This window comes from Danio rerio, chromosome 5 (genome assembly GCF_049306965.1).
Source record: "Danio rerio strain Tuebingen ecotype United States chromosome 5, GRCz12tu, whole genome shotgun sequence".
Classification (NCBI taxonomy): domain Eukaryota; kingdom Metazoa; phylum Chordata; class Actinopteri; order Cypriniformes; family Danionidae; genus Danio; species Danio rerio.
The window spans coordinates 37,310,022-37,328,735 of record NC_133180.1 but is presented as its reverse complement, the minus strand read 5'-3'; the positions used below and the strand labels follow the sequence as shown (position 1 = coordinate 37,328,735).

The window sequence follows — 18,714 nt, the reverse complement described above, 5'->3', positions numbered from 1 at the left end:
TTTGAGATTACCTCCTTGCCGAAGAAACCCATGCTTTGAGTGTAGACAGCTTAATTAGTAAAATTGCAGCATGTTGCATTGCTCGGTGAGCAATAACTCCCCTAAAATGAGTTCTGAGATCAGTGTCAATCAACTGTATGTCTAACTCATGAAACATGGGAAAAAAATCTCTTCATTCATTAGTTCATTCAACTTCAATAGACTTCAAAATGTATGACACATAATAAACATACATGATATTATCAGACCTTTGAGTTTAAGTTAAACAAAAATACAAATGTATTTAAACTTTTAATTGATAAATCCATGTTGGACCAACTCAATTGCAAGTAACTGTGTAAATAGTTTTTTTTAGTTGGTGCTTAGCAAATGTATTGGCTCTAAATCCTGCCCTCAATTAAATTGAGTTCATTCAATGAGTTATTTTTTGAGTGTGGGGACCATTGTGAAATGCAGATGCCCATAGCATTTTAGGCTTTAGCAGCGCCAATAGAACCAGAAGTGTTTAACTGGTGCCTGAATGGGAATGAGGTTTAGGAGAATGTGCGTAACAGAGGACAGCTAGTATGCACTGTTTGAATAAACCTCGTTCTCCAGGTTTCATTAGGTGCACTAGTGACTGATGGTATAGGCTGTGGTCTTAAGCACTATTGTTCAAGCATCATTATCCAAATCTGGAAGCTCTGGTTCGTATCTTGCTATAAGTAGGGAAAGTAAAACTGTGAGGCACATACTAAATCAGGAGAGTGTTCATGGTCTGGAGAAGAAAAGCATGTTCATTCACAACACTAAGACAGATAAAAGGACAGAGAAAAAGTTCTCTTACCCTGAATAACCACTTTGCAGAGGTTTGCTCAAACCCTGACTAAAAGCAAATGAGTAAAGGCTTGCTCACACTGTGTGATTTCCAGTGGTGGAAAGAGAACTAAAAAAATCATACTCAAGAGTACCACTACAAAAATGTATTTCAAGTAGAGTAAAAGTATCTGTTGTCAAGATTACTCAAAGTATGAGTAAAAAGTAGACCTTCGTGTAGGAGTGTGTGGTGAGTATTACACTGTGAAAGGGTGATGCATTTGCATGCAGTTTGTGCATTTATGTGTGTGTTTGCAAACGTAACATTCTGTAGTGATTGTTTAAGGTCATTAAGTCATCATTAAGTCAACATACAGTAGACATCGTTCATCTTCTCATCAGTGACATGCAGGCTCTGGCTGATTGAGTGTAAAGATTTTGGCCATTTTGTCACCTTGGAATTATATGGTTCTATGTGTGTTCTGAATGATTTTAAGATATTGAACTTCAAAGTTTTTGCATTCCATATAGCAAACAGTATGTGTGTAACATTTTTTTTTATAAAAAGTCTTAAAATGTAAATAACTCTTACAAAAACATCAGATAATGTAAATAAGTTGTCATTTAATAAGCACATGTGAATAACTCAAAATTTGACAAAAATGTCAGATAGAACCTTAGAATTCTAAGGTGACGAACTTCTTGAACACTTTCCAAACATGTCTTGATATTGTTCATGAGGATGCAAAAATATGATTAAAACTCGATTGGATTAGATTTGCAGGACTAATTTCTCTTCTTTAACCAATTCCGTAGACAAGAAAAAAATTAAGTAGTAACTACAGGCTAAAGGAAAATAACGGAATAAAAGTACAGTTACATGACTAAAAATGTACTTAAGGGTCGGCGCCAATAGCCTAGTGGTTTGTTCATTGACATATAAGACTGAGGTGCTCGCAGCAACCTGAATTCGATTCCCAGCTTGAGGTTCTTTGCCAATCTTTCCCCTTTCTCTGCTCTTCATACTTTCCTGTCTGTTAATCTCCACTGTCTTATAAATAAAACTAAACTAAAAACTAAAAAATAATTATATATAAAAAATGTACTTAAGGGAAAGTAAAAGTACACATTTTTAAAACTACTTAGTAAATAACAATTCCTAAGAATTTCAGTAAATTGAGTATTTGTACTTTACACCACTGGTGATTTCAGCAGCCATGACTTGGTTGACTGAGACAAACTGGGGAAATCCTAAAAGATTTCTGTAATCCTAGGCTAAAATTTGTGATCTTTGGTCACTGCTTTGACATGTTCATTGGCAGCCGCTTAATGGCTGTCAAATTGTCCCTTAAATTAAGTTCTGACAGAGTCAGAAGATTTTAGACACATTCCTGCAGTAAATTCAGCTATAACAAGCATCAAACTAAGAACCAATAGGAGCCTTGAATCTGATATGCAATCAGCGTGACAACTTCAAACCATTACAGGGTGATGTAAAAAAATGTTTTGGGTTATTATTATTATTACGCATGCTGCAAGCAAAACTAACACTTCGGATTGTTTATGTGTGCTGTGAGGGATTATTTCAGAATGTGGTTTAGTGTATGTGTCATGGATGGATGACATCAAGCTCTGAATGAGTTTTCTTGAGTGTCTGTGTTCGCCCATCTTGACTGTCATTCAGTCTGACATAATGACAGCAGATCTTATAGTGGGACATGGGAATCATGTTCAGGCATTCGGACAAGCTACAATCTTATCAAATATAAAAAAGAACAGTGCAGCACGGTGGCACAGTGGGTAGCATGATCGCCTCACAGCAAGAAAGTCACTGGTTCGAGTTCCGGCTGAGCTAGTTGGCATATCTGTGTGGTGTTTGCATGTTCTCTCTATGTTCGTGTGGATTTCCTCAGTCCAAAGACATGCTATAGGTAAACTGAATAAGCTAAATTAACCGTAGTGTATGTATGTGAATGTAACTGAATGTAAGATTGCATGGTCGTTTTCCGGTGTTGAGTTGGAGCATCCGCTGCGCAAAACATATCCTGGATAAGTTGGCGGTTCATTACGCCTTGGCGATCCCTGATTAATAAAGGGACTAATGCCTAGTTCAGACTGCATGATTTTAGCCCTGATTTTGGCTCGCCGACAGGTTTTGAGAAATCGCCGACAAATGCCTGAAATCACAGGCAAATCGCTGCTCGTGCACGTGAGTGACAATCACACAGTATGAACTATCAAAGACGCGATCTAAGAGAATCGCCGATGAGTCGCCGATGCCTGCAAGATATTTGGCATGCTAAATATCTGGAGCTGTCGGCGACTTATATCATACCGTGTGAATTGACTTTTGACTGAAAATAACATTGGCGATCACTTACAGCCAATGAGAGAGCGGCATTCACTTGTGTGTGCATGTGTGTATATCTGCTGCAGGCTAGCGGGAGGCTGTGGGAGAAGTTAAAAGCGATCTTTTCCGGTTTATTTGGACCCACGAAGTGAAGGAAAAACTAGTGCAGGTTTGACAGGACTCAGGAGCAACCGTGTTTGACGTTTCATACAGAAAGAAATTAGTTTATTATCAACGTTAAGGAGAAATGGCTAATTCCCTTTAAACCTAGGTGAGCAAATATGGACGTTTTCTACCCCATTAAAGGCTTCTTTCTCATTATGTAGTTAATAACAAAAGACATACTACTTGTTTTTGGCTGTGAGACGTAGTTTGGACGAACTTGCCGGCGATTCTTTCTATAGTAAAGTCATGCAATGTGAAAGTCCTTGTCACAGATCCATCTTGCAGTGTAAACAAAGCAGCGACGAAACGCTGATAGTCATGCAGTGTGAAAACATCTGTGACACGAAGACTTTGAAAATAATGCAGTCTGAACTCGGCATAAGCCGAAAAGAAAATTAATGAATGAATAAAAAGCGCAGTGTGCGATGATGGGCACTGCGATTAAGTTAATCAAGTGGATTATATAGTAGTTATAAGCAGGTGAGTTTAATCTAGGTTGGATCAAACTCTGAAGGAGACTTGAGACTCTGTCACAGGGTGTTGCCATGCCATCAATGTCACATGCCATCAATTCTGCTTAAACCACACGGAGGTGAACTCCAAAGCATTACATCAGAGAAGTGAGGAAGACTCTCAGCATTTAGAAAGAATGATTAGTAGATTGAAGAGTGATTTCACTTCTGAATGAATCTGTGTTTTGTCAAATGACTTGTTTAAATGGATGATTCACTGACTCACTAAAAAAAAAAACTCTTTTTTTGCCACCTACTGGTGTAACAATGATTTTGTTTACTTGGACACCAGTAATTGAATTATTTTCCTTAATTTAAATAAGACAATATTATGAATAATGTGTTTACATGATTTGCTTTTTGAATGTTCCTTCCATGATCCCGTTTTACATGTTATAGCACATAATTCGTTTTACGTCATTGCGTCACCACAATATCCACATTTTCTCTGGAGTTTCATGTAATTTTGGGTGCTTCATTTTGAATTTGTTGACTTTAACTGCAGTTTGGCACTTTCACTTTCATTCTGGAACATCTTATGCATGCCCCCATGACAAACAGGATATTGGATGCGAGTATGAACTGCTGGAAGAGTGTTGTTTTAATGGAATTTGATACCACATGCCATATGGAAAAAAAAAACCCTCTGCATTTCGCAATGCAGGTGTCTGTGGTCCTTCACTGACTCGGTAGGTGCAGAGAATAGTGTCAAACAGCCGTTTGTGTATAGACTATTCTGTCACAAATGCGGTGAAACTCCTTGACAACAGTAATCGTTGGATTAAGGTGTTTACATGTCTGTACTAGTCATGGGACGATAACCTTTTTTAAGGTATACCGCGGTTTGGAAAAGTCAAGGTTTTAACACCAAAGCCAAAATTTTCTGTAATACTGTGTTATTTTTTTAGGACATCTCCAGCAGAAATAGATGCTGTTTTAATTTGTAAAGAAATCTTTGTTTTTGAGACTAATGAAGACAGCAGAAGTCAATGATTCATTCGAGCTTTTGTGCTCCAAACTATTATAAATCTTTCAAAAAATAAATTATATTGTTTTCAAAGGCGAAAAAAGTTTTAGTTTTTTACCCAGACATTTAAAAAGAATATATTTTAGAGCAGTGAGCACAATACCGTGATGCAGTGAGCACAATACCGTGATACCATGAACCCGTGACATTTTTATTCAAAGTTATCATACTGTCAGAATCTTATACCGGCCCATGCCTAGTATGAACTGCCCTTTAATAATGCGATTAAAATCAGTATACTCCACATCTTAATTCCGCTTCTGTTTAGTTCAATTATGACTTTAGCCTGATTAAGGTAATCAAAAATCGCAGTTTACATGGTAGACTCTTAATCAGAGTTTTGTCTTAATCGTATTAAAATCGGATTATTGGTGTCCATGTAAACAAACACATTGTAACCTGCTGAAAGAATCTAAATCCCCTCCGCTAATGCACGCTGACAGCCTGTCTGGAACACTTACACTGCTTGTTTTCCTCCCGCAAATGCTTCTCGGTCTGAAAGCCAGAGGAGAATGAAATATATCCACTTACTATAAAAGTGGATATTACTGGCCATTATGTAAATGTCGCAAGTGCCTGAAACTAGCCTGTCTGAGTGAAGTAATAATTTAAAACTTGTTTTCATGTTGTTATTGGGGAGTTTGTAGTACTGTGACAGTCCACATGGAGCGAATTTGTAATGTTTCCTAAGTTTTTCCCACAGTCTTTTTTCAATTAGTGCACAGCGAGTTGTTTTTGAAGAAAAGCATCTGCTAAATGGTAACTACCAAAAGCCCCTTTAACAGCCTAGAAACATCAAGACCAACATAAAACCCATGAGTAAATGTAAGAGGCGTTAATAGGTATTGGCTACAGCAGCGTGTGGAAGCCTTTAGAGAGGGTTAGCGAGGAAGATTAAAACAAAATAGCAACGAAATAATAAGTCAAGTGCCTTGGACTAATGATTTCATTGTTTATCTGACACAATAAAGAGCCCCTATTATGGGTTTTTGAAAATGACCTTCTATGCAGTGAGTAACAGCTCAAAGTGAAGTGAAATGTCCAGTTAAGGCTTAAATCTGAAAGTGCGTTGTGTTTAAAACTGTTGATTCATCTATAAAAGAGTTGACTCAGAGTGGTTTAAATTAATTTTCAGAGTAACAAATGTTTGACTGTGTTGGTGTGATGTCGATACAAAACTCAAGCCCCGCCCATTTGTTGCACGCAAAGGCCCGGAAAATTGAAACCCCCGCCCACAAACAACGTAGAAAGAAAAAGAAGAAGAAAAACACTGTAAAGTGCTGTGAAGTGTGAGGGAAAGTTAGTGTTATTTTCCCTACCCAAAGATAAGGCTGTGAAGAGTCAGTGGTTGAAGTTTAATTTTGCAAAAATACCTCAGCATTATAGCCCCAGCCTTGTACTGTGTCCCCATCATTTTTCTGACGAGTGCTTCAGCAATCTGCATGCTTGCAATGGGGGATTTATCGGCTGTTTTTTAAAGGAAAGATCAGAAGACTATTGATGTATGAGACTTTGTCAAAGCTTGACAGGAACTTTACAGTACACAGTTCCTGGACCAGTTCCTTCCTCCATTTCAAAAGTGTAAGTAACTTAAGTGCGATTAAAATGGTTGCCTCCTTGTTTTTTATAGCTATTTATTTAATTGTGTTTTATTACTTGTAAGTGCTTGTACTGTATCTGGTTAACTCTCTAAATTCACATATAGCGCCTAAAACCATGTTAAAAACTCGGCACAAGCTGTTTTGTTTACGGATTTGAATGCATTTGTGAGCTTGCGCCATTTGTCGTTGCTATGGCCACCATTAGCTGTTCCTACACACGTGCAGTGGTCAAGTTTCAAAATAGTTCAGCTTTTGTCACTGTGTGGATTAATACTGACTGTGTGTCATGGTTAAGGACAGAGCAATATGCTGGTGTTTAACTGCATTGGGTTCACACATACACTCTGCACTCTGACTACTTCAAAATTGTTGATAAGCCGTGGTGGGTGTTTCATTCTATGTCACACGCTGAACCCAGTCGACCAATCGCAGTAGTCTGGGTCATCGGACCAATCAGTGCAGATTAGCATTGAGCTAAGGAGGGGTTTGAAAACAAATGAATGGCTGAACAAATAATATGGGAGTTGTTGGGACAATTAGGCAAAAATAAAAGCATATTATAAGACAATGAGATTTGCATGCATATCAGCCTGTTGTTGGAGACCCCAAAACCAAAATATGACATTTTTTAATGCATAATAAGGGCTCTTTAACTACCCCTAAAACACTTTTTGTATGACTTAGCACTCTTTATAGTGTAAAAGAACTTGCCAGCAGAAACCAATCTAAAAGAAGAGAATCTTAAATATGAGAAACGTCTCCAATAGTGTTGGATTTATTCGAGGAGAAATGTAACAATATCATTCATCCGTTGTTCACGCATTCATTTTAGTTTTTTAGAATGCAGTCTAAAACGAAACCAAACAAATTATCATTCATGAACCGTTTTTTTTAAACATGTGCAGCCAGGTAGTCCCGATAAAAGAAACAAACACTGAAAAAACGTGTTTAAAACATTCACTCGTTCAAACAAACGCACGGATACATGCACGCTTAGACCAAGCCAGATGTTCCAGTCCTCAAAAAGACAGGCACAGACGCTTCAGCGGTGGCGAGACTTCCTGTGTTTTCCAGGCATTCGGTAAGGTTCGTCTCATGCACGGCAGACAAAAACACTTTCACAGCATGTGCACCTCCCAATAAAGAGGGAGATGTTCCAGTCTCTTATTCCTCCCTCATGGGAACTTCTTCTAGAGGTACTATTGCCTCCAAGGAGCCAGTGCTGCAATGCTGCAGTGTTGTTATGGAGATGAATGTGTGTAGTAAGAAGAGAACAAGCACACACAGTTTCAATTTACTGCCATGAAGACGATTTGTACATGACATGGCCCCCGACGATAACCTCCTGTGGAAAGAAAAGGAGCCCGGGAGGTGCGTCAGGGCACATGCAGCGCCTACAGCAGAGTCACATCCACTCCATCTGACGTCACAGCAGTCTGGACCCTGACTGCTCAAATACTCCTCTTGAAACCCTGATGATAAACGGACAAACGCTGAGTTAGAAGCAAATGGTTTTTGAGTGTTGACTCATTTCAGTGAATCAAAAGCAAACATTTCTCAATGATTTCCACACATAAGCTGCGCTCTTCTCTAGAAATCTCAATCAATTTTAGCACCAATCAATCTGGACATTTCTTTCAAGCCATTCATTTTGTCATGTTTGTCACGTCAACTCCATGAATCCAGCCTTTTTTTTCCAGTTTTATTAGTAATTCTTCACAGTCCCGGCTTTGCTAAAACTGGTCTACAGACGATATATGCTACATCCATATGGCACAATCACATACACAGATAAAGACAAAATGATTAGCCCTCATGCGAATTTGTCATATTTTAGATTATTTCCCACATGCTGTGTAACGAAGAGAAGATTTTTTTTTCCCAACACAATTTAAACTTAATCTTTTAGTTACTAATTTCTAATGACAATTTTTTTGTCTTTGAAATGATTACAGTACATAATAGTTTATTAGTTATTTTGCAATCAGCTTAAAGTGCAAAAGTTATGTGCTTAATAGGGTTGTGCCGATAGACGATGCCATCGGGATCCATCGCCCCGCCCCACATTTATATTGATATATAACTTATTATTTGCGTGTCATCTTAATGGCAAAAGCAGTCTTTTCATGAACTGTGTTAAATGTTATATGTAGCTGCCACTTGCACGGCTGACAGCATCGTGAGGATTAAATCAAGGATTATACAGTACCTCTCGCGCTTAAAATGTGTAGATTCAGTGGCAAACGCTGTTACCTGCAAACCCCGTCCCACAGACTTTACAGTAAATGGCTTTAGTCTTTTTCATAGCAAACTTAAGCTACTGGAATCCACTCTTGGAAAAGTGTAAATGGTGAATTAACATTCAGCACATGATAAGTTATAACTAATAAGACGTGCCATTATTAGTAACTGTGGGTAAATCTGTCAGGGTTATTTTCATTCTCTCATCTTCAGCGCTTCACATTTTCGCGGTTGTAGCTCCTGTCATCTAAAGGCAGAAGGCATAGACTGAGTGATTGACGGCTGATATTAACCAATCATTCGCATTCAGTTAGAGCAGTGGGCCAATAAGAAGAGCACAAAGGTGGGGCAAGTAGTGCAGGCTTAGGGTTAGGGTTAGTTCACATTACAAGTTCACATAACAACTGTTTATATGTTCCTGTGTGCTGCGTTTGGCGTTTTTATGTGCAAAGATGCATTCTGTGTAAATGTCTCCTAAATCCGCGCACGTGGTGAGGATTTTGCAGTGAAAACAATGAAAATGAATGCACTACAGTGAACTCCAACCGAACTCTCGTCTCCTTTACTAGCTGTGGGGAAAGCCATTAGAACGACACAGATCACTGTGCCTATTCATTCCAGAGTCCCGCGGAAAAAAAAGTGATTGACAGGGGGCCATTTGTTTGTAACTTTATTTATTTATGGTTTGGTTATGGGTAAAGCAAAGACCATGTGGGTCAGGTAGTGAAAACAGTAGGCTACAATTAATTAATTTGTTATGAATTAATTTATATTTTACAGCCACCCCCCGCCTACGACGACGATGGCATCGTCCATCGCGATGTTTTACATTAGACATTGTACGATGCCAAATTGGTCAACATCGCCCAACCCTAGTGCTTAACTAGGTTAATTAGGCAAGTCATTGGACAACAGTGGTTTATTATGTAGCTAATTGAAAAAACATTTTTAAGGAGGCTAATAAAATTGACTTTAGAAGTATTTTAAAGGAGCTGTATGTTAGTTTTTGACTCTTCTAAAGCATAAAAACACTATAATATGTTTGCAGATATTTAAGAAACCAAGTTAACATTCTTGTTTATCTGAAAAACAATGCTGAAGTGAGTTATTCTGCTTTGAATATGTGCGTTATGTGCTGGAACGTCTTGTTTTGGTCATTTAATTCACCCAATGCCACTTTAACCAATTATTTTACAGCACCCCGGTATGCCATGGTGAAAAACAGCGCATTTCATTTATTCATTCATTCAAAAATGCTCTCAAAGTGTGTGTCTGTGACCTCCGGTCGACAGTAACAGCGCTGAAATGAGACGCAGATTCAGAGTTACACTTGAGATTATTAATTAGCAAATAAGATAAATATTACAACAGTAAGTATTTGGTGAGCAGGTTACAATGTAACCCTGAGTCCTAACAACACGCTAAGTGAGAAGATACAGAGTGACAAGCAATTTGGCTATTTGCACCCGACGAAACACGAAAGAAATTTAAATACAGCCAATGAGAAGCACAGAATAGTGCACTTATTGCACTCCAATGAAATGTTAAGGTTTATAAACTAACTAATACATATTAAACCTTTAACAATAATAAATGTACATGCTGAATCACTGATATGTGTTGGCTTGTACTAAGTCACAGTTCTAAAATTTAATTTCAAATAGTTTTATTTTCAGGATCTGAGGTAAACTATCTGCTGCTGCTTTCAGTAGTATGGCCATAAATGTCAAGTAAAACGGCAGTCAAACTCGCATTATTAGCATTTAACACTGAATAAAGCACATCTGGTGTACTTGGAGTGATTACAGTATATCGTGTTGTTCAGCTGCAAGAAATAAAATATAAATTTTAGGTTTTGGTTAGAAGAAAAACTCCTTTTAATATGGAAAATATGCTTTTTTTTAATGCTGCTTTTATTTACAACATGATTTAAATAAGCCTTTGTGCTTGAAGGTCAGGCTCGCTCCTGTCAATCCGGCAACCTGTGCTTATGTGTTTTAAACCAGGCGTGCAATACCTAGTTCAACCACTTTGTGTCATTCTTAAATACTGCACCTTTAATAAAAATTATACTCTAGCCAAACTAAAAGAAATAAGACTTTCTCCAGAAGAGAATATTATATAATAGAGACTACTGTGAAAATGTTTTGGTGTTAAACATCACTTAGGGTATATTTGAAAAATAATTACAATTTTATCAGGAGGTCTTATAAATTTGTCTTCAAATGTATTTAGTTCCCTAAAACAACATTTATATGATAAAATGTAAATCTCCACTTATAAACAAAGCTCATTACTGAAAATGCTGTATTAAATCAGCTGAGACTTGTTTGCATCCTATGATTTTGCTTGCTATCCTTACTATTTCATTTATTTTTATTAGTTTCATTCATTCATTAATTTTCTTTTCCGTTTAGTACCTTTATTAATCAAGGGGTCACCACAGCGGAATGAACCACCAACTTATCCAGCATATGTTTTCTGCAGCGGATGGACTTCCAGCCGAAACCCAGCAGTGGGAAACACCCATACACTCCCATTAACACAATTTAGCTTATTCAATTCACCTGTACAGCATGTTTTTTTGACTGTGGAGGAAACTGGAGTATCCGGAGGAAACCCATGCAAACTCCATACAGAAATGCCAACTGACCCAGCTGAGGCTCGAACCAGTGACCTTCTTGCTGTGAGGCAATTGTGCTACCCACTGCGCCACAATGACTCTTTCGTTTTCATTACATTAGTTTATAGAACATTAAAAGGTTTGCTAGTTTAACTGATATACTTGTTTCCCTTAGTCTTGTTTGCTTTACAGATAAAATCAGTTTATAAGCAATCATAATTCCTAAAACTTTGACAATGTACATAATTTCTGATTTAAAAATATGCTCATCTTTATAAATAAATAGCAGTAATTTCAGAACTGCTCTTTATTCTCACAATCTTTCCATAACAGCATAAGCCACATTGCATTCTCATTTAATTTGTATAGACAGAAAATAACATGAGAAATAAAAGACATTCTTGAGGCACCGGATATTTAAATACATCATAACTGATTTAATTTACCCCCGGGACACAGACTTAAACTATCATTCTGTTTACTCCAAATACCAACAGATATTGTAAAAGTTGATGTATCTACATGGTATTAAAAGCAGATGTATGTAAATATGAAAATATGTACATAGGCTTTTGCTTATTGCAAATGACTAGCAATTGTATCTGCCATAGTAAGTGTAGAATACTCTCTGTATTATTTTCAATTTTGCACAATTTTGTATTAATTCATATTTAGATTTAGCTTTATTTTATATTTCAGATTGTTGTTTTATCTTTAATGTTTAGTTATTTTGGTCTTTGGTCATTTTTATTGATTTATTTGTTTGTTATTTTAGAACTTGTTTTAATTAAATTAAAATAATCTGCTTTTAATATAACATTTGTTTAAGTTTTATTTGACCTTTATTTCAATAATCAGAGATAATTATAAAAGTGTTTAGTGAGAGCAATACTTGGTGTGAAGTTAATAAAAGTTGACACATTGGATGTTTAGTCACATTTAGCCAGACACACAGTTTTTTTAATTTATATTTTTGGAAATATTGTTGTTTTACAATTATTATTGACATTTTTAATTTAGCCATTAAAAATGTATATGGATGAAAAGTGTCTAATTTATGTGTATTAATGCTGCATATGGATGTATATTTAATTCCAGTAATTAATAATGTAAATTCAGTAGTAAATGTATGCATAACTCCAGTAATTTCAATGAGGTCAAATATGTTATTAATGTGCCTCTAGTTTTAATCAAACTGTGATGTGTGTTTTTATTCCAACACAGAAATTTCTCCTTTGCAGCCCGTGTACACAGAGAGGTCCAAACAGAATTGATTTACTCAGTTTGGTGTGAAAAGCCCAGATCACAGTCTGCTTCATCCCAAAGGTGTTCAGTGGGTTCAGGTTTGGGCATTGTGAAGGCCAGAGTCTCATAAACTTCTACTGGACATCTACTGCAATCAAACCTGATATTTAGAAAGGGGTTGTCAGTTAAGTGTATGACATTTACCTGCACATAGAAAGCTGGGCGAGCCGGCATACAGCAACCGGTCATTGTCAGGTAGGATGAAGGGGCAGGTGGCAGTGACTTCACCACAGTAGTGCCGGCATGGGAGCCACCGCACACACTGCCGCTGGGGAACTGGAAAGTATTCTGCACACAGCCAGGCTTTATACACTACCTGAAACACAAACATATGCAGAATGAAGTATTCAAGCTTCTGGATGGTTACTTGTTATAACTGATTACATGCATCTACACATTCAGTTAATATACGTCAACCAAAGCGATGATGGCAGTAACTTAAAAAGCCTCTCACCTGACACAGGTGTGTTTGCGCGCGCACTGAGTAGTCGTCCGCCATGTATTTGCGCGTAAGGGCATCAAACTCCTCATATTTTTCCTGAGCGTGTTGGTCGAGTCGGGTGTAAGCGTGAACGCAAGCGCTGCACGCGTCCCCGTCCTCCGGTCCGCCGCTGAACAGGTCACGAATGATGTGCGTCAGGCTGCAGTTGAGCCCGTCCGGACTGGTCATGCTCTCCAGCAGGTCCGCTATTGTGAGCGCGTCGCAAAACGACAAGCTGAAGTTCCGGAAGTACTCCAAAAACGCGTGTGGCGACACCGTGGGCACCGTTACAGAATAGGAGGAGCTCACCGAGCCGCTCTTCTGCCTGTAAAGCGTAGAGCATGCGGACTCCAGAGGCGCGCGGCGCCGGGCGTCAGCCTCCACGCAGTCCGGCCCGTTTTCTGTCAGATTGCTTAAGAGAACCCCGCAGTCCTCATCGCGAAGGCCCGTCTGGGCGTCGTGACTCGCGTTGTTCCACGTCCTCCGGTGAGTCCGGTCTCTCGAGCGGAGCTTGCCTCCCGCGCACAGCCAGAGGTGGTCGGACAGCAGTGCAGTGAAAAAGAGAAGCGACGCGAGGCTCATGCGCCATCTCTGCACCTTCTCCGACTCCGCGCACGGCTTGTCGATGGGTTCGGTCACGCGGCAGATTTCTAACTCGGCGTCAAGTTTCCTTCCACACCGCCAGGCGCCCGTGATCATATTTTAGAGGGGGAGACAAAGCGCGAGCTCACACGGGCGGGTCTCCTCCGCAATATTCCCCACCGCGGCGTTTACATGATGGCTCGAAGCATCCTTTTCACCTGCTGCTCAAAATGAATCTGCACTGCAAACACCTGCGTCTGAATTACCGAGACAGTGCATGATAAAGCACATGCCGCGAGACTCCATCACCTACCCCGCATCTCCCTGACAACACATCGCACGCAGCCGCTTCTTACTCGTTCACGGGCATCTCCGAGGCGGCGGGGTGAAGAGCTCGTGCGTGTTCGTCTGTCTGTAAGGGGCTTGTCATCTTCCCGTGGTCTCCTTCACTCTGTCGCCATCTTCGCTCTCACCCAGACGAACCCTGAGATGTTTTAATTGAAGGCGGGGGTGTGGCGCGTGCGCTGTCGCGCGCATCCTTGCCTCCTCCATTGAAGCTTCATTCACTATGCGCTCACCATTCAGCAGCGCGCATTGTAGCCCACAGCCCACCCCTCGAGGAATCACCCCGCGCACCTTCCTCGGCGCACAGCATCGTCACAGGCTCACAGCATTGGGGGAAGAATGGGCACAAGACATGAACGTTTGATTACATAATATTACATTCATTTAGGTAAAGAAATTTAGAATAATCCAATGTTTATGTTAACACCGAAAATTAACAATGCTATTTATCAGTTTAATTTCACCTATTTAGGCAAAGGAAAATAAGAGGTAAATGAACTGTTAGAGATACATATGTAATTTATTCTACTATGAAAATAAAATTACAGGACATTTCCACAATGCTATCACAACAAATGGTTTTGAATGGTTTTGTAGCTAGGGATGTGCAAAGTGGAGTATGGCTATACTACTCCAGTAGGGAAAGGGAAAATGTATTTGTAAATACGGTAAATTGCAACTTTAAGATGTATCAGGAGCTCACATAAAGGGATAATAATTCACACACACACAAAATAAAAATGCTGTATCTAAAAATAGCACAGGGGCCTTCAACTACATAGTAAATCCCTATAGATGTCAGTGGTTTTAGGTTTTCAGCTTTTATTTAGGCCTATATCTTTAATGTTCAACAGAAGAAAGACACTTTAATGGTTTTTCACTTAAAAGTGATAGATAAATAAGGAGCCCTGACAAATATGCTGGGCTCATGAAAGCAAAAAGATTAAGTACTATTATATAATGTATTTTATTGTCATAAAAAAAAATCTATAAAGTTTTCAACTTTGTATGGCAGTGCCAGTGGGGCTCTATAGCAGCACAACCACTGAAGAGGCTATTTTTTGAGTCTGTGCGAGTGTCTTCGTTCATCCTCTCACACTAGAGGGCGCTATAAGCCCAAATAAGAGACTGCCTCTAAAACTTGGCAGCAGTAGCAGATGAAAACAGCGGTGACTGAGGGCCTCTGGAAAGTGTTGAGAAGAGAGGGTGGGATTTATCATCTGGACTTTTGATCCTGTGCTATAATAAGCCAAGGGGGACTAGGTGTGTTTCCGGGGCCGAGCTCTATCCAGATCTTTTACTGGTTTTAAATAAACTCTAGAGCATTTGCAAGCCCTGCAGGGCTTATAAAAGAGGTAGTTTTCTCCTCAAACAGCATGTGTTTCGAGTGCTTTTGTAAAAGAGAGATGACGGGGGCTCCTCTGACTGACTCCTCATCCGGAAATCAGCGCTGAAGTTTGAGGTCATGTTAGTTAGTAGCAGATGCTAATACTAGACTTTGTCCAAAGCAAAATACTAAACACCAATTAGAGTCTTGGAGCAATGTTTACTTCTTTCAGATCACATGTCATCTTGGTTGGTGCAGTGACCCTCAAACTGTCTTTTCCACACAGGCTTTCCTTTCTTTCCTTGTGGTTTCATTGTCTGATTTTACAGTATACTGGATTCTCTTCTCTGATGTTTGCAACGGTACGTCAGGAAAGAAAAGGGAACTGCTGCCCCACTGTAAATGTCACAATCAAGCCCACATGGAAGCATCTGGGAGCTCTGAATTCCACTGAAATCTATGCAACCTTCTGTGGAATACAAACCACATTTCATGTGGGTCTGTTTATCCTAAAAGTGTATGCCCATCTATTGCATCCTTTATGTTCAAAAAATATTTTGACCAATTTTATTTAGTTTTTAGCAGTGTTTAGACATGACTGGTGTAGAGACATACTTTCCATGTGTGCATTTAAGAGAATGACACTATATTAAAAGTACTCAGCTTTATTTCATACATGTATATACGCTCACCGGCCACTTTATTCGGTACACCTTAGTAGAACCCACTTTTGCCTTCAGAACTGCCTTAATGTTTTGTGGCAAAGATTCAACAAGGTACTGGAAATATTTTGGTCCATAGACATTCCACCATTCCACCACATCCCAAAAGGTGCTTTATTGGATTGAGCTCTGGTGACTGTGAAGGCCATTTGAGTACAGTGAAGTCATTGTCATATATATATATATATATATATATATATATATATATATATATATATATATATATATATATATATATATATATATATATATATATATAAAATGTTCAAGTAGAATATATATATTTAAATTAATTAACTTAAATAACATTAAATGGACTTAACACACCTAGCGGATCCTTGTGTATTCTAGAACCAAATTAATTAAATAATTATAATAAACTGGTTATAAATCATAAGTTATGAAAAATATACATTTTATTTAGTAATAAAAATATATTTATTTATTTAGTAGAGTAACTAAATATTAATTGTTGTGACTACATATTTCCCTGAAAATATAAAGAACATAAAAAACAAGCTGCAAGAATAAAAATGAGACAAAACAACATCTATTTCTATTCAACTTTTACTCTATTTCTCTCATATCTTCTCTTTTGATGTGCACTGCACACTCATCAGTTCTGTGCTGTTGTGGAGACTGGGAGAACTTATGTGTGTGTGTTCATTTTGTGAATGAATCACCCGACCCCTACATCGCTTTATTCAACACGCAGGGTCACAGTTGAGAGGGCAGGAGTCAAACTTCAAAGATGAGATAGAGATCAAATGAAACGCACACCAACTAAGAACACACATGCTGGCATCTACTTACAAGCGGATGCAGAAACACTCAGTTTCGCGTGAATACAGACAAAGTTCAAATGAAAGAAGAGATCACGTATTATGTGGCAATAAAAACCCCACTCTGTATCCCTGATTGTGGAGTATATTAATTGGTTTACACTTGTAGGCTGTTGTTGTGGCTTTGATTAGGGGTTGAAGTGTATGCAAGTGCTTCGCTCTCCAACACATTACTGATTTACTCATCACGATCCTTGACATCTGACCCCTGGCTGATAAAGGTCAAGTTGGGAATGTGCTGAGGCTTACAGATCACCACTTATCAGAAAGACACAATCCAGTCTGTATTCATGAGTGTCATTCTCAAAAGTGAAAGCATACAGGGATTTAGGTGTTTCTGGGCATTCACCTTTATATATGCTCCAAGATTTGCAGTTGAAGAAGTGTTTTAAAAACTGGGTTTAAAGAGGTGTCGTTACTCTCCTCACAGTTCATCCACCATATATTAAAAAACAACTCATTAGAATGAACAAATTACCCTCAGCAGACCATGAGTAATGCCATCAACTCGAAACCAGTATTTCCTCAGAATTATTACAGATGTGAAAGGTGCCATGAAATAATGCAAACCCAGGCATAGTTGAATAATAAAGAGTTTAATACATGGAAATGACATGGCCTCAAACAGCATTGTTTCCTTATTTTTTTGTAAATCCCATGAGTGTAAAATACCGATGAAAATCAGGCCAGTAAGAAAAAACACTGACTTTGATAATCTATTCATATAATCTATTAAGCAGTGGCCATAACATTGTCTATAGTGAGATTACAACAATGATCATTCTTGATATTCAGAAAATAACTTATTCAGTGCCCCCGAATAGGCATAAGGTCTGTTTTACGTGTACATTGTGAAATTTGTATGCTTGCAATAAGGCATCAAACTCATGTACATTGCTAAATACAGGTGTTTAATGCATGCTTAAGCATCTTGTGATCACTCAGCTCTTACTGTAAAGAATGAAAGGATAGCAATAAACGACAAAAACTGTTTATGAAAAGGTAGATACAAATTAAATATACTTTAAAACCAGAAAATTCTAAACATTCTAAATATCTTTCTTTTTCATCCTCAATACTACTCAGGAGTAAACTTTCATTACGTATCATTTACTCATTCCACCTAGCTAAAATAAACCTCTATACCACTTCAATTAAAATAAACCTCTATACCACTTCAGTTAAAAAGACTCTTATTTAACATGGAATTTACCCAATTTGTTCAAATACTGTAAGTATAATTATCCTTCCAATTGACAACTATTATATATAGTATAACTACTGTAAGGAAAAAAGAAATTAATTTTATTATTAGTTTTGTCTCATTTTCTTTTCAATAAACAATAGTATTTTTTAAAATTGTATTGTTTGAAGGTGATATATGAACCAAATTTTTTTCTTTTGAGTGTGATATGATTTGCATGCTAATGAAGCATTTTTGCAGACATAGATGAAGCTGATAGAAATGCAAAGACCTGATTGTCTAAACTAAACTAAATGTGAGCAGAGATGGGTTGAAACAGAATATGCGCAGCTAAAAAGACTTATGCTTTTAATGTTGTGCTGAGAATTTGTAGGAAAAGAGGACGTATGTATGGGTGTGGCCAATAGAGGACTGGAGATTGACTGACAAGTGACGAATTTCACTAAACTCCACCTGTTAATTGACCTTATTCTAAAATGCGGAAGTGTGCCTGTTTTCGCGATTGTCTTAGAACTTCCGATTCAGTCGCCTATGGGAGAAATGACTAGGAATAATAAATGGCAGAAAATGGCCAAACTACTTGCTCAACAAA

The 18,714-nt window shown here is 38.2% G+C and overlaps 1 protein-coding gene across 1 annotated transcript; it reads right to left on the bottom strand.

Moving 5' to 3' along the window:
* Positions 1-7,196: 7,196 nt before the first annotated feature.
* Positions 7,197-14,154, bottom strand: nalf2 (NALCN channel auxiliary factor 2). The gene is made up of 3 exons (NM_001080643.2): positions 13,074-14,154; positions 12,764-12,935; positions 7,197-7,922 (listed from the first exon to the last, which is right to left on the bottom strand). The coding sequence occupies exons 1-3, from the start codon at positions 13,797-13,799 to the stop codon at positions 7,615-7,617; spliced, it is 1,206 nt and encodes a 401-aa protein (NP_001074112.2). The 5' UTR covers positions 13,800-14,154; the 3' UTR covers positions 7,197-7,614.
* Between the last annotated feature and the right edge of the window lie 4,560 nt (positions 14,155-18,714).

Excerpts from the sequence above, each read along its gene's own strand:
- nalf2 (NM_001080643.2), bottom strand. The coding sequence starts at position 13,799 with ATGATCACGGGCGCCTGGCGGTGTGGAAGGAAACTTGACGCCGAGTTA. Across the intron at positions 12,936-13,073 it reads CGCAAACACACCTGTGTCAG|GTAGTGTATAAAGCCTGGCT; the intron begins GTGAGAGGCTTT and ends TTTGTGTTTCAG. Across the intron at positions 7,923-12,763 it reads GCCCAGCTTTCTATGTGCAG|GGTTTCAAGAGGAGTATTTG; the intron begins GTAAATGTCATA and ends GTTTATCATCAG.